Below are 17,303 nucleotides of genomic sequence, written 5' to 3'. Positions count from 1 at the left end.
CATTTTAAACAGAAATGGCATCATTAAGCTTTGTCTTTTAATCCGACAATTTTGTCCCGGTTTTGTCACTGGGGCGATGCGTTCAGCCACAAATACCGAACTTCTATTCAAACAATGCTCGGAGGTTTTTTCGCCGTATACCAGCAAAAAATATAGAACATCTGAATGTCAATCTTAAGAACGCTTGTCGAGACCTTCAATACTATTTTCGAGGTTTACTTGGATTATAGGGGTATACTACGAATTGGGGTAAATTTGTCAAATTTCAACAACCTGACGGACCTCACAGCGGTCGAGTGACGTTACTGTTCGTCAAAGCTTCTGATAGATGGCGATGCTAGGCGCAATGGAATGACTATATTTTTATATCGATAGAGTTTTGATTCATACCGAGGGAAAAGTGAGCTATTTCAAAGTTTTAACCTCAAAACAGATAACGCTAAATTGATTGTTCTCTTGTTACTTCATCTCGATTTCACCGATAATGTACTCGTTTTAACTATATCCAAAGCTTCCATTAAAGTTACAACCACCCGCTAATGGAAAACATTCAAATTTGTTTGAATGCCACACTACAAACTAAATTAAAAACAAACGCTAAAAGCGAAAATACATTTGTGTACAAGTGTACAATAGATAATCACAGAAAGTCATTTTTCGCGAGCGCCCGGAAACCAGTTCCACAGTTCTGGATAAAAACCTGGCTCTGGTTAAAACATTAAATCAAACCCCCTGTTTCGTTCCTCGCCGCAGATTGGGTGGGTTTATAAGGGATACCAGATCAAAACAAATCAAATCAAAATCAGTCAAATAGATAAGAGGGACATATCGAAACGGAGATTTGGAGATGTGAACTGGTTCTGTTTACAGTTAAAACTGTGGAGCCGGGCCCTGTATGCTTAAACTATTTTTCTTTCTGGAAATCAATATCAAAGTATTTAAATTTCAAACTTTACAATGAAATTGTCGACTTCTTTTGCCGAATACACCGCAAAATATATGCGAAGCGTCTATAGAAAAAACTTGGAATTTTGTGACGAATATCGTTTGCTTATTGCATCGCATATTTTTAGTTGACCTCTCGGCGTACCTTGGGCGATTGCCATTTAAAAAAACTCCTGATATACCGAATCAATAGCCACGAGCGAGCACGTGTCGGTGGCATTGTCGTCTGTTTTTATCAGACCCAAGTACGACAGACTGAATAAATTTGTATTCCTCCGCGCGCCGACACAATGGCCCATGAACACAAACAGTGACTCTGATTTTTTTGAACTACAACCGAATAACTTTTGAAAAGCGTTTTTCTTCATTAGAAATGCATCATAATGGTTAAGTATGGTAAAAGCGTCACTTCGCGCGAAGAACTTTCCGTTGGGCCAAACATGTTAATGACATCAACTTATAAGACCTTCGATTTCCATTAAACTCGAGAGCAGTCGCTGATTCGGCGCATGGATACGGTGATGATGCTGTGACGCGACAGATTGGATAAAAACATTGTCGATTGTTGATGCTGAGTCCATAAACCAACGATCTCTCGTAAAGTTGTCACATTGCCGTGCAGCAGACGCATCCGTGTAAGATCGGTAACCACGACGTCCCACATGCATTTACCGTTGGATATGAACGGTCCCACACCGTTCCCTGATATGGTGGACATTCTTGCCGGCGAAAGAACACTGGGTACCGTTTTGAACGAACACCCTGGCGAACTGGTACGGACGGGGAGTCCTAATTTCGTGTGTTCGGTGCTTCCGATGCACTGGCGATCAAACAAAACATTGCCCGTATCTTTCAAAGTGGTCGCTTTGGGCGAAATCAAAGACGGCACCAAAGTCATCGTTGCGGCGGGAAACGACGAAAACTTCTGTGGAGAATTAAGAAATGCGGTCGCATTCATGAAAAACCAAGTTGCCAAATTCAACGATCTTCGATTTGTTGGAAGAAGTGGCAGAGGTACGTGTACACACATTTTCTAATTTCTTTCTTCGCGATAGATGAATAAAACAGCGATATAAAAAACTCTCGCTCGTGCGCGACAATGAAAAATGTCATATACACGTTCGTGCTTAAACGGTGTAAACATTGAATGCACGTGTAACAAGAAACATACTTGACATTTTTAGACGCGCATGCACGGATCTTCCTAATAAATGTAGCTCGCTTGAGAATATGCGTCACGTATATGTATTTTTCATTTACTCAAAAGCTTTAGGCGAAATCTATTCAAAAAGAAATTCTAATCATAGAAATGTACAACTAAAGAAGAAAACGAACCAAAAAATGGTTCAACAACTGTAATATATTTATTGTTCATTAATAAACCAAGATAAGAACATCATTTTCTATTGATTATGAATAATTTCACGCGATTTCAAAATTGAATATCTTATTGAGTTCGAACAACCATCAATTATTTTTCTATATCCGTTAAAAGCCGTAGAAATAATATTCGCGCTTTGTATTGGGTAGAAGGTTGACCTCATGGCCTCGGAGCCGCCAGCCAGCATTTCTTTCTCGTTTTCCCACTTTTTTAACGGAGCACGCGACATCACAATAACCTGAATACCTCACCACGATATAAAAAACGAAAATTATACGGTCTCTTCTGTGATATGTATCATAATATCCCCTGCAGCATCAACCATTGTTTAGCTATGTTAATCATTTAGCGACGTTTTCTTTGTTAACCAGAAAATGCCAGCAAGCCTCTGAATTTTACTGATTTTTCTAGATCGGCTCAATTGTTCATTGTATGTTCTAACGAGAGTATATTATGTCGCGAATAGTCAGTAATTTTTTTTTCGGATAACAGAGACAAAGATATACTACTATTGGGTGATATCGGGCATATGGAACTGAGCGACAGATCTTCTTTTCTTGAAACCGGCTGATTGATCGAGATCGGTAGGGTTTCTGGCGTTTTATTCATGTCGGTAAGAACGCCAGATTCCGCTCCGGTAAACACAAATAAGATTCTTTATGGCGTCCGCGTTTAGCCATGTGGCCGCATCGGTTTTACTTGTAACCGACTTCCAAACCTGTTTTACATCCCATTATCATTATCTTGGTGGCGTAATCGTTTGTGCTGGTTTTCACAAAAAAGACTTCATGAAAGGCGAAGCCACCGTTTTCTTCAGACAATAAAACCTCGGTATACGGCGGCAGTGTACGGTTGGGTGTGCCGCGACCGCTAACCTAGATTGCCTCGGTGATCGTGGATTCTTTCTATAAGAATCGCGTTGTAAAAAGGGATTTCTGAAATTCTTAAAAGAGAATGTGCTTTCTAATAATATGATGATTTGATAAGAAGTTTTGTGACGGTTTAATGAAATTAAACGTTTGCGCAAGTGTCGGTTAGCTCAATTATTTTCATGTAGAATCTATCGTTTCATCTATAACCTAAACAAATGACCTGTAGATCATTTTTATCTAAAACACCGAGTTGAATGTATCATATTCATTATCAATAAAGCCTACAGAATATCAATAAGTTGGTACACGATCATCATTCGTCATCTGTCAAAGGTGAAGAATATTTCGGATGCAGGGCGTAAAGTCTACTCTAATTGTCTCCAATAAACAGGAAAGAACGGTTGTGGGTGTAATGCTTACATAAAATGATATCTGTTTGACATATAAATCATGAATCACGTTTAAGTGCAAACTTCAAGCCCGAAGCGATTAACGGATCACAATGCGCGTACGGGTCGATTCCCATTTCATCCACTGTTTGATTTTATTGGTAATGAAATACAACTATACCGCTAGAAAAAATATTCAGTTATATGATATCGTCTAAAACCTTTCATTTTCAAACTGTGTTTGCTCGTTAGCGAGTTCAATGCACCCTCACAATATTTGAAAAAATCCTTTTAAACCTCAGTACTTTCTACGCGGTAAATTCATTATTTCACCAGGTTCCCTTCAAATTCTTAACGTGCGAAATTCTTTTAGAAAATTTCGAAAAGATTTCGTATATTCATTTCCATAACCAACTATATATTTCTTGTAAGCGATTTCTCCGGCGGCACCCCTTATGTTATCACAGATCAAGTTATTTCGTGCAGCGCGCAGTGATAATGGTGTAACATTAGAACCTTCTCAAACGAATTACGTCGTCGTATTTTTAGCGATATAGTACATACCGCATTTTTGCGATCGCAGGAGGAACATGTATAATTTTTTACCGATAACTAATAAAAAATCATATGCGCGCGTAAGCGTTCCGATCTTCATACATCTCAACCACACAATCATATTTCGGAAATAGCCGAATGCTCGAACAATTCTGAATATGTTTGGAACCCATGTATTCATGATTTTCTGAATGCCGAACAAATTTGGGCGTACATCTTTTTTGAAGATGTCACTGTTTATTAAAACGATATAGTCTATATGTTAGCATGACCAAATTTTTTCTTTGAATTTTTCAGGAAAGAGTTTCACATTAACAATAACCGTTGAAACACACCCAATACAAGTCGCTTCCTACACGAAAGCCATCAAAGTAACCGTTGATGGACCAAGAGAACCGAGAAGTAAGACAAGTAGGTAGCAAATACCTGACTCTTTTTTATTTCAAATTCTCTTCGAATGGGTGCCCATGCTAGCATATATTCTTACCTATTCCGAGTTAAATAACTGAGACTCCTTTTGACTTATGAGAGACCTGAGCGCGGGCAATGTTCCTGCAAACAATCGTTCTGCACGGGAAGGATAAAGTTTACTATGATGAGAATGGGGTATTAGGGCAACATGGTAAACGACGTGTATCTTTCCATTTTAGCTTCTCGGCATCACATATTTTCGCCATACCAGAAAGGGTTGTTTGGTAAATTCGGTGAGTTATCTCAGAATTTATGATATTCCCAGATTAATGTTCTGATCACCCATGTCTTTCCTCTGACACGTAACCCTTTAGTCCAATACCATATACCGCACTGCTTTACCTTCCCAAGTTCGTATGTATTCCTTTTGTAGAACGAAATATCATTTGATTCTTACGTAGAATATCAATGCTATGTAATGAATCTGAGCAGACGATTTTGTCGTGTTTGGAAATGTAGCGTTTGTACGTCTAATATACGTGGTTTTGGTGTTTCATTAATGCTTTGTTTTCTCCGCTGTTTCACGGCGCCTTTGTTCGTGTCATCGCGTGTCTACAGGGTTTACTTGGCCGTTTTTCTCGACGATGAAGATCGGGCGACCGACTCATCGAGTGAATCATTAGTATACAGTTTTTAGTGCACTTCACTTCGTTACTGCACCCCGAAGCACGCTTCGGACACTCGAGAATGGAGATTAGCCACTCAAGACCCGTGACGCTTTCCTGCGCGAGTTACCGGTCGTACGCGTATATTATTAGTTTTGTTGCGGTTGAATCATTGCGGTCGTAGTCGTTTGGTGGCATCATCGCATCCGCGAAATAAAGGCAAATCGATAGAATAACTGGAGAAAACAGTTGGCGTGTTGAGAGATAAGACATTGATAAAATTTCTTATTCGTTTGAATAGGTTTTTAAAACGACGAAACAGGTTTTCTATTCGAAATAGAACTATTCTGGTAATGAATTCATCCTGGGATAACAGAATAAAGGGCAAGATATTTATTAAGATTTTTTAGGAAAAACGGTATTTTTTCATTTTTTTTAAATGGTTTGCTGCCATTGTTCGGTATGAAGGAAATGATTTTGCGTGGTTCTACGTCGAAGCATATCGATGTACAAATAGTTGCAGGATAATTGCATCTTTTTGTGTCTGTGACGCGCGTTGCCTGATGGCATTATGCGGCGGCCCCGGTACGCCTGCTGCCACCGGTACTAACTGCCACGCGGGTGCCGATAATTGATGCGGCTATACACGAAGCGTTTCAGCCTCCCGCCGCGCAAAAGTTTCAATCCGCAATTTTATTCAAACACGAGACGACACTGGCGTGCCGAGATAAAATAGACAAATAAACGTCGCTTTTTCAATTTCTGTGCGAAACAAAAAACGGCGACGTCGAATAATATGTTACCATGCCGAACTAGCGTATGTGCGCACCTGGATATTTCATTGAATGAAAATCCAGTAGTCTGCCAACAAGTATTTTCAATCGGGGATACTGTGACTTCAAATTCAGAATATTGGAAAAAATGTTTAGTGTTAATACTAAATTACAGAATGTACTTTTCGTTGATGGTTTGAAATGCTTATCTATATCTAGTATAAATATCCCAGAAAAAGTATATTCAACTTCTTTTTGTTTTATTTGTTTACTGCCTCGAGGATGTATGATATTCTGAACGTAATAAACAGAATGAAAGAAACAAATAACCCTTTCTTGTCAATATAATGACAAAATATAACGAGCGAAGTTATCATGGAATTTCATTTTAGTTTGCTCTTCTTTCAAACTTTTTCTTTAATCATCAAACAAATAATCGTAGACGTCATTTGTTTATATATAGAAAAATGACTTCTACGGTCCGATCCTAGCCGCGCTTGCGACGAATTCAATTCAATTAGATTAATCCACAAATTTGGCTTCGTGCACACGACGCGAACCGGTCTCGACTGTAATTTCAATTTTTGCAATATGAAAGATGAAATATCACCAGCTATGACAAACAATTACACCGCCAACTCGGAGCGCGTTCGTGTTTGATTTAATTTTAAAGAGCGACACTGTGTTATTGCAGTTTCTTTGTGCTGCAAAAGTCTCTTTATGCCGAAGCCATACTCGACAAACAGGGGATTCTAATTTCCATTATATTCCCAGAAATACACGCTAGTTCTGCCGTTTTGGCCAGATAAACATTTCAATTATCCCATCCCCGTTTTCGAGTTGACATTATGCGATCTGAAAAATGAACCCGATAAATGGGTATGATATTTGTCTTCATTCAAATAGCAAACGACAACTTGTATCATCATCCTGAAAAACATCCAGCGAGATAGATTGAAATGGTTTTTTTTGTCATTATTGTTTTCACTAACTAAAAATTCAGATTCTTTCCCAAATGATCTTATATTTACAAAACGTAAAATTCCACAATTAGAATTGAACTTAAACATTTATCAAAAGTAAATTGATATTTCTGTACCACATTACTTTGGTCTAAAATGATCATTCTTTTGATAGATATTTTAGTATAGCATAATATAGTATAGTATGCTATACTATAGTATATTTTTATTTACTCCTCACAGTTATACAAACTGGTCTGATGGGAAACATAATTCTAGAAAACTTTTTTACCAGTCTAAGACGGCGGAATGGCAGTCTAAGGCGGTGGAATATTTTATGCAAATCAATTAAAATTGTGGGATTTTACGGTTTGTTATTGCATCACGGATATTGTGATTTCAAATGATTGATGATATTTACAATGTTATTGTTATCACCCATTGTTTACGCTGGTTTGGCTGTTATTTATTTGTAAAATACTTTCCCATGTTTGTCACTCAATTTCCTCTGAAACCGATCCTTTTATGTATGTATCTGTTGCTGTCTTCGTTTCATTGATCTATCACAGACTTGAAATATTCAAGCGTTTTCGGTTGGAGGATTGCGCGATAGCACTTAAATGTATCAAATTTAAACCAGTAACCGTTTCATATCCTTACGCAATCTACAGTGTTATATGATACGTGTCAAACGAGCGCGTGTTTTCCACATTAAATCGAGTTGATTCTAGACATTTCTGTAATGATTCTTCTTAGTGGTTTTAGGGGGATATTTTTGAATAGTGTATGAAGCCTTCGCCTTTTGTTTTGTATCGGTATACATCTGATGCATTATTCAATTTCAATGAATTTTTAAATGAATAATCGAAATTTCTACTAAACTATTGCTTTTTTTGACGCCTTATAAAACGTTACCATTATGAAACCTTGTCAACACGTTTTCTTTTTTTTCATTACGAGACATGCAATGATGATATTAAGAAAGTCGTCCAAGTTAAAATCTATTTGTCAAATTGTGCACAGACGCTTGTGATGTACGATGAAATGAAATTGAATGAACTGTAGAAAATTGATTAAAACATTTATCGGCGAATGTTTTATCGCCGTTTATCTTGGAAATTAATTTCTAGTTTTTAGTATTGTAGCGTAACGCTGCAGTCATTCCGGCGTCCCGCTTGCCTTGACTTATCCCGATGAGGTTTTAACTGAATCCGTATTCGGTCTTTTACTTTGTCATGGGTCGGTGATGGATTTGCCCATTAATTAGCAAGGGAATCCAGTGGAAAGTTCGAAATTTAGAAAGTAAAAACGCAAGTTGACTTTGCGTGTGATAGATCACGAAAAAATTGCCGTTGGAATAACGTTTTAATGTAATTGACGTGCCCGATGATTAAATGCACCCCTGCCATCGCCGAAACCGGAATTTTAATTTTTCAAAGGTTTACAAGAAATCCCAAACAGTCATTCATCATGCCGCTTAAGGAGCAGCCGTGTGAATTGTTTTAAGTGGTAATTGCGTATGTAAATTACAACGACACCCATTCTATTACTTAACTGCACAATAGATAAGCTACTGTACGCCTGCTCAGAGCGGGTTTACAGCGACAATTTCGGAGACAAGATGGAGAGACATTTTGACATTATCAGGCTCCACGAATGAGATAAGGGCTTCCCCGGTGATTGCCTTATCTTCCCGATCAAGACCTGGAATGGTCGGGCGATATTTTAATTAAGTTTCCTTCGAATGTATATCAGCTTGCCTGGAGATTTATGTTTCCTGTGAAACATGGTGATGTACTATATCACCGACATTTGCTTTACTCGGCCAGGTAATTACAGCGACTCGTTTCGTGTCACCGAGAAGAGTAGGTGTACCGAAAACTTGAAAACAAATTGAGCCGAGGAGCGGCTGCAAAGTGACGCGCAATAGTGCGCCAAGTCAGATGTGAACTTTCTTTGTAGAATGCCGAAAAAATTTATTTTCCTTCTCCGCGTCGAAACATTTTCCTCAATCACGCCATCATTCCCCGGAGAGTCTTCGGGGCATATATTAATCTTATTTCATAAACCAGTTAGCAGTTAACTTCAAGACGGGGCATACATTTCCATATCTGGATAATCCCGTTGATGGATTAATTCCCGTGTGTGGGCAAACAGCTTCGGGTAAAAAGTGCCACTAAATAACTTGTCTAATAGATCATTTCCAGCAAGAAGGTCAGAATCTAGGGAATTTACTCTGCCATCTGGCAATTATGACGGCATTGGGTCAAAATGAGACAATTTCTGTCATGTTACTGCATCTGATGCTAGAACCTGGGGGACGCGTTATCCATTGTCATTGTTCTCCAGGACTGCAAATTGTGTAGTGTAAGCATGTGGGGTCCCTAGTACTTACTGTTTTATCGATGTCACAATCTCTGCTTTACAATCGCCAAGCTCATCCGAAGACCTGCTGGTGGAAGTTACATGATATGTGTGAAATTTTGTAGATTTTCTTCAATTTCCACATTTGCGCGGTGCTTACCAAAACGCTTTATATACGACCGCTGTAATTTCAAGCGGTAGTTTGTTCTGTGCCAATATCATAAATCACATATCTTTCGCTTCATATCAATTTGATCCCGACAAATGTAGCATACATTTTTAATGTTAAACGGGGGTAAACTTCTCAAGTCAGCTGTGCACGAACCGGCAATTCGCATCTCGGCTTCGTGATGACGGGATCCCGGCGGGGTTTTATGACAAACCCCTGCAGCGTTACGTCAGGTCTCGAACGGCCAATGAATATTGACGAGCTTGAAATTGTCGAAGATGCTCAAAATGGAAATCACGGTCGGCTAGCGGAATTTCAATGAGCAAAATGGTTTTAAATCTAATTTAAATTGCCTATTTGGCTTAGAGTTAGTTTTTTCAATGGAAGTGCGGTATTGAATAATTCAGCGTCGCGATTCTAAGTAAGGGTAAATAAAGAGTAAGCAAAATCAAAGCAGTAGTGCATGAAGAATTCCTTGTTTCCAAATGTTTTATCCAAATACTTCTCTCTCTCTCTCTACGAATGAAACAGGAGTACTGTTAGCCTTTTTAAATGACTTCACGTCTACCTTTTGGTGATCCTTCCAGACTTAATTAACGACAATACTCTGATCAAATCAAACATATCATTACATCGACAAAATGATTATCAGTTATTCAAATTTAAATGGATGCTAATTTGTACGGTTTTTCTACATTTTAATGTGAAAAATTCCAACGTGCAGACAATTTTACCCGCATTTTTACGTCAATCGATCATACGAAAATAATTCAAAATTAAAGATGTCCGTCGACTTAGCAGATGTATAATTATTTGAATGTTTTTTTGAAAAGGTAATCTGTCGATATAATGTATACAACAGTCGCAAATTGAATCGAGTTTGTTTCATGTCGACAAACATGTAAGAACTGAATTCTAAATCAATTCGATGACAGAAATGCAAACCTATTATCAGGCTGTGGGCACCAAGTTTTATGTCATATTTAATACTAATGATCATAGTGAATTTAGAAATTATTCATTTCTCTCTACGATGTGTACGGTATGCCTGGCGGGTCAAATAGAAGACTACTTTGATAAGTTTCGCTTTCGAAGATCGATTTAGTAAATCATATCTATAACTCCATGTCATAAGCTATACTCATAAGCCTGTTGAAGTTTAATTTTGCCCTCAGGTCATAGACAAATTGGCATATGATCCACGCCACTCAAATCACAATTTTTTGTCAAATTACAGCATTTTATATGCGTATGCATACAATATAGGAATTGGCAAATGTGTATCTCCTATAAAGTGCGTAAAATACGTTTGATTTTCTTTAATGGATGGTTGTTTTTTGTTTTTGAGGTTTAGTTAAAGGTCTGATTTCATAATTTCCGTTCGCATTTCAGATAGTTCTTTATGGTTTTTGTAGTTCGGATTGAATTTTGAACGGTTCGTCATTTGTTTTTCAGAGTTAAGAGCAGACGATCGCCGTTTTGGTCGATTCGGGAGCCTGGACCCGTTATTGGACAGACGATTTTCAGCATGTCATTTCCTCGAGCTGGATCAGTTCCGAAGAGCCCATCTAGACAGATTCGACCAAACTTTACAAAAGGATATATCATTGTATCGCCATTCACAAGGTTTGTTGTTTATCATCAATTTATTAAACGATCTTTCTAAATGTATTCATCATGGGGGAGGGATCCGCACGATGGGATCTACGTCTTGCTATGATGCGGGTTCATTACACAAACTAAAGATAAGGAAATGTTTTCATTCCGCCTTTAAGATCGTAACAAACCACTCGAAATCAATATTCCACAACGATATCATATAGATACCGTTATACAAAACATTCGCCTTCCCGATTTAGCTCAATGCCGCTTACATCCCCAAGAGATGGAAAGGTTCACCCTTGGGGCCACAAACTCCTCCGGAAGTAAGCCGCTGCCGAGTTTAGGTTAAGCCCACCATCCAGAGAGTCTATTCAACATAAACATGGTTGGGATTTGGTATTCATCCTGGGTGCAATTCATATGCAATATCTTTGTGATCAAATAATGCTCGATGGATCCCGCTTTCAGCGCCCATCTGTCGTAAAAACGATACATATCGCACGACCTCGTACACGACTTATGTTCTGCCGCTTACGAGATCGCAGCGTTAGAATATGAAAAACTGATAAATGTTCAATACCCTCGCCTGGTCTGCAAATACTATAGGGGTATTATGTCTACTTTTTGCTGCATCAGATTTAGTTTGAATTTGAGTCGCTACAAATTTAGAATTGTAGCTACGTATGTATTGCCGTCGAAAAAAGATTATATTTCACCCGTTGTAACCTCCGGTTTACTGATGAAACTGTCAAATCATTCCCGTTTTCGCTACCCACAAATTTCAAGATGACAGTATTGGTGTCAACCAGGCAGGTGCATCTTGAGGTTCGCCATCACTTAATGAAGCCGACATCCTGCACACGAGAAGTGTTGTTATTGCCGGATGAATTAACTTTCTTAATTAAAATCCCTATCGAATCGACCTGATGGGAGTTTTAATTATAACTTCACATTTCTAGACGGAAATGCGCGCGCGTTCGTACGAACGATTTTTCGTGGCTCCAGTCGTTATTTTGGATACCTAAAAGTTTTAACAATGATATACTATATAAGTCTATTAGGATGTTTATACTGTACCAGGCAGGCGCATTTAAACCTTCAAAGTAGTTGTATCGATTCATGAGATACATTAGCACTTGGAAACTGAAATATTCGAGATGTGAAACCGCAATTAAAAGGTCTTTGGGAGGAGCCCTTTTTAAAATACACGCGATGAATTTGATACGTATAGTGATCAATACAACCTCAAAATGGCTGTGACTTCATTTGCACCGAAAATACCTTCGTTTGTCATGGAATGTCTTTTCACCGTAGTCAGCAATAATCTTTCGGAACACTTCATCTATGTTTCGATTATTTTACGCTCACTACCATAGGGATAAACAGACGAAGTTGTTTGCGGCTGCTAATAATTATCAACACTTCGGGCGACAGGCGGCGGGATCGTTGTAACTGTTAGATGACGAATAAAGTGACAGATGCTCGCATTATCTGCCTCTGTATCGCATAGATTAAACGTCCTTAACCTACTCGATAGATAAATCATGTGATACGCATACCCCCGTAAATGACGTAATCGACCATTAATTAATTCGTATCATATTGTGCTATATCATTATCAATAGATTGACCAATGATAGATATTTTCAGAAAAAAATATGGGCATTGATTTTAATGCGAAATTTCTTTTTGCGCTTCAGATACTTCGTTGCCAGCCTTCCCGTGGCCGAACAATTTTCACACAACTCCGTTTACCAGATCGGATAATCCACTGAGGGAGGTTCAGCCGGTAGTTTCGACACATGATTCACCTTTACGTCCGATGGACGCATCGCCTGTCAGGCCTTCCGGTTAGTATTAATTCTTTTTCGATATAAAGATAGCCACATTTTCAAATCTATTTATCGCTGACATTACCACATGTTCTGTATATTTCCAGTTTTAACACCTCACGCAACAAGAGCTCACGTGACTACTAATACTCAACGAAGCGCTGTTGGAACGGAAAGCAGTGGTCACCGAGACGCACCAGATCTGCCATCGGAACGCTGGTCTTCCATCCATTTGGGACCTGACACTGGCCCTCGATCGCAAGAAACTCGAAACAAACCAGACCATTCGCTCGGATTAGACTCTCGGGGGTCTACAATAGAACCTCACCTATCGGTCCCAATTCCGCCGTATCATGGATTAACTGAACTTAGGCTGGGCGGCCCAAGACTGGCAGATTCTCTGGCTGATCCGAGGCATATCCTAACGTCAGCAGGCCTACCTTATAGTGGTTCAGCCGTGGCGCTAGCGGAACAAAACCGTGCGGCTCTGACATCACTTCACCTACCAGTAATGCATCCTGGATATTCAATATTATCCAATGGTTTCTTGAGCCCACGAAATGCTTTGCCGGCTTCGTTATACTTCAGTTCAGCTGCAGCTGGATCTACGCTGCCTTCGCCGTTTCTCTATCCACATATCTATTCAAATCCAACTTCACATTATTCCCAAGAACTTCGCGAACATGAACTTAGAAACTCTGTACAAATTACAGAATTGCCACCGAACGGCGAAATACAGCGACCGACTGCTGTACACGGAACAATCGCTTCGGTCGCAACTTCGACACATTCCGGAACGGCCAGCGGTTCTTCTCGCAGTGCGTCCGCCGAGCCGAAAAAAGACATAGATATGGAAACCGAAAAGACTCCTGCTCCTAAGCCGAAAGATCGAGCGAGTTCGAAATCACCCGCTTCTCCTATACGACGAAAAGACACTGAGCCAGTTACTGTTTGGCGGCCATATTGATTTAAGCAATTCTTGTAAAAATAAATGTTATTATGTGTACATATAATGGATGATAAATTATACGATGTAGATATACAAATTGTAAATTTTTATATATACGGAAAAGCACTGTTAAAGACAGCGGGTATATCATGTGTGCTAGGCCAAAAGGGTTCACCGTGCAATTTTCCAGCCCTAGTGGCTCACTGTTGTAACTTCTCGAGTCATCTTATTCTGCAAATTGTCGTTTATTTTACTTGTTTTATTTCCTTATATTTTCAAATAGTGTGTACAGTGAGATGGCATATATCTCTATCAATATATATGTATGCACGGGCCGTTAAAAACGTTTTCCAGTGAAAATTATGACCATGTAAATATAGAAAATATAGAATGTAATATGAGAAGATACCTCACACCAACTATTTTTTTCTAATAAGTTTCATTTATCTAGTTAAACCTCGATGGTATTCGGCAATGAATGGTCACTTCTTCCCGTCTCGCATCTATCTATCAGGCATTTTACGTCGTGGCTCATATAGTTCAGATGATGTGTAGTGCTACGAATTTTTTTGTTATTTTTCTTTATTTATGATATCGAAATTTTCATATCAAATATGTATCAAAACAGTGTTTTACAGCAATATTTATCCCGTTTTAACGAGGTCAATTATGCTTCGTTGTAAAAATTATATTTCATTTCATCTGTGCTATTCGGATAGTAAATCCCGATTTGTGCGTGGCAATAAAATAAGACTGCCCCTGGGTATTTTGTATAATTTGTCCTTTATTTATGTAGATTATTGACCAAACAAACTATGGTAAAATAAAAAAGCATCGATTCGATCGATTCAACGTCAATGTACGAATAATTGAGTTGAGTTTTTCTCTTAGTTTTGTCGAATTGTGGAGGATATTTCACGAATCTATTTCTCATCAAGAAATCAAGCCTTAAGTCGAAAACAGAACATGATCGAAATAGAATTTCTAAATATACATTTTCAGCTGTTTGGATTTCCGCAAGATTTCATTTTTGGATATATTTTCGTGAGTTCAATGTATGATTGAAGTGTTTTCTACTATCTAAAAATCAATCCGATGGTTCTAATTCTATATTTGTTTCTTGTCTTTGTTGGAAATATATGCGACATGATGTCTTCAACTCTGACAGAATTTCAATATATCAAATCATAACAACTTCAGTATTGGTAATCGATATCCTTTGGAGCTACTTTTAGCTGTACAATGCTTTTACTACAGCCATTTCAAAATATATCGTGACGACATTTTTACAATCACATTGATCCATACGAGGTTTTCAAAGTTTATCATGGCGCCACTTCAATGTTTCAAAGATTCAATTCATCCACGTCCCAGCCCGCACATTATTATTCTACTGGAAAAAGCTAGTGGAATGCTTTACTCTTTTTTATCTTAAGATAGGGATTGACCCGGTTATTTATTGGATTGGCAGATTTCGATTGATTTAGTTTGATTTGGTGTCCCTTACAAACACACAGCACCTGCCGAGATAGAAACAGGGGTTTCATTTTTAAATCCGAAATCGTAGTACAAATATAATTGTGTGATCGGCGGTCGAGTTTACAGAATTTTCTGTTTAAATCGAGATACATAATGGGGAAATTCTGTTCTTGATCATTCAAACAATCATCCAAACAGTCTGAACCGGCAATGATATAGCTCAACGATATACAGTGGAACCTCGTCACAGCGAATTTCATGTGACCAGAAAACATGTTCGTTATAACCGATAGTTCGTTATATTCAGTGAGAAATTAAGTAAATTATCTTACTTGGGACAAAATTCTTTATTTGTTATATCCGATGAACCGTTGTATCCGAGTTCTTTATAACGAGGTTCCACTGTGTGTGTGCATTCGTGGTGATTTAGATGGTTTTGAAGACTTAAGAAGTACGATACCACGATGAACGTCTAAAGCGCATCGATTGGTGATGAGCGGGTTGAAATGAAATCGACATCAATAATGTGAAATTGACTGGGATATAGAAATAAACATCTGAATTAATGAATAGATCTTTGACGCGGGTTATCTAAAATTTGCCCCAGGCAAAACCATCATTAAGGAAGCCACAAACAAACCGTTTCAATAATAGCCTATAATCGATTCATTTTTCAGGATTCCAGATCATTCGTCGAATGCTAAGAAACCACTTACTATTGCAACCACTAGGTGAACGTTTGCCACCTAAAAACTTGCATTGGTTTATGCGTTTAAAAAATTTTCGAATATTGCTTTTCGGTGGTACGCATATTTTTATGGCTTAACATATCTAATCAAATCCTGTATAATTTCTAAATCTAAAGCGGAGCTAAGGAATGTCGTGATTTGTTAGATTTTATACAAATCTATCCGAAGAATCAACCCCCGAACTCTTGAACTAACCCGTCTCTTATTTAATTAATTGAAGTTCAAAGCTACCGACGGAGTTGGTTACAATTTGACGGTTGTTTGATGACTATGTTCTGATCGACCAGCTCTCGTTTTGTAAATCCATACTCGATTTTTCTCTCGTAATTTGTTTTCGTCGTGGCGACGTACAAAGGCTTGTATTTATGATTTGGATAATAACTGGTGTGGTCTTTCGTAACGATTTTATTGGGAAAAGAATGTAGTTCCCCTGCACGGTGTACCAACTTCTTGATTAATGGGTGTCAGATGTTGATATTAATTTTCACCTTCGGTGATCATTACGACCAAGAGCCCCAATTACTAATGATGGCAAATGGTTTTTCTACGCGCGGAAGATTCTACGTGTGACACGCACGTTACAAGACAAAAGTCAATTGGTGAATCGATGTTGAATCAATGTTTCAATATAACCATTCGAATCACTGCCATTCTGCCGCGTTTGTTTCATTTGATGTCAAAGCACATTTTAGTCTGCCCCAACGTCAACTGATTTTTTTCATAATCGCATGGTGTTTTACAAAACACCTTTCGGAATACTGGATGAACCACAATACGTATACATATAGAAATCCAATTGAAAATACGATGGTATTTTGAACATTTGACTCAACTAGAATGACATTTTTTTCATCGATTCTGTGTCGGCAGACTGAGGAGTTAACACACCGAAGCGTAGGCCTCATCATTCGACTCAACTATCGCAGTAATCTTTTGAAACACAATTGATTATCATTTTGAGTCAAGCTTATGCGTCAATATGGTTATAGTAAATTTGGACTCTTAGACACCTGTGACACATGCTTAGGATGCTAAATACTCGAAACATGTACATTATCGACCACGCATATCGTTTTTCCATTAACTCGATCCCACGTACCATAACTACATTATTATAAGCGGGGTGATGGGCGAGGATGAAGTTTGTTATCTCCTTTAGGCCAAATGCTTCATGCCAAATTTGAGAGAGACGTCAATATAATAGGT

General features: G+C 38.4%; 1 protein-coding gene across 1 annotated transcript; it reads left to right on the top strand.

The window, feature by feature from the left end:
- Positions 1-1,652: 1,652 nt before the first annotated feature.
- LOC141900434 (runt-related transcription factor 1-like) lies at positions 1,653-13,887 on the top strand. Its single transcript, XM_074787373.1, has 5 exons — positions 1,653-1,959; positions 4,440-4,544; positions 10,942-11,112; positions 12,789-12,938; positions 13,028-13,887. The coding sequence occupies exons 1-5, from the start codon at positions 1,653-1,655 to the stop codon at positions 13,885-13,887; spliced, it is 1,593 nt and encodes a 530-aa protein (XP_074643474.1).
- The last annotated feature ends 3,416 nt before the right edge of the window (positions 13,888-17,303 follow it).

Source organism: Tubulanus polymorphus, chromosome 1 (assembly GCF_964204645.1).
Source record: "Tubulanus polymorphus chromosome 1, tnTubPoly1.2, whole genome shotgun sequence".
NCBI lineage: Eukaryota > Metazoa > Nemertea > Palaeonemertea > Tubulaniformes > Tubulanidae > Tubulanus > Tubulanus polymorphus.
This window is presented reverse-complemented; position numbering and strand designations above follow the sequence as displayed.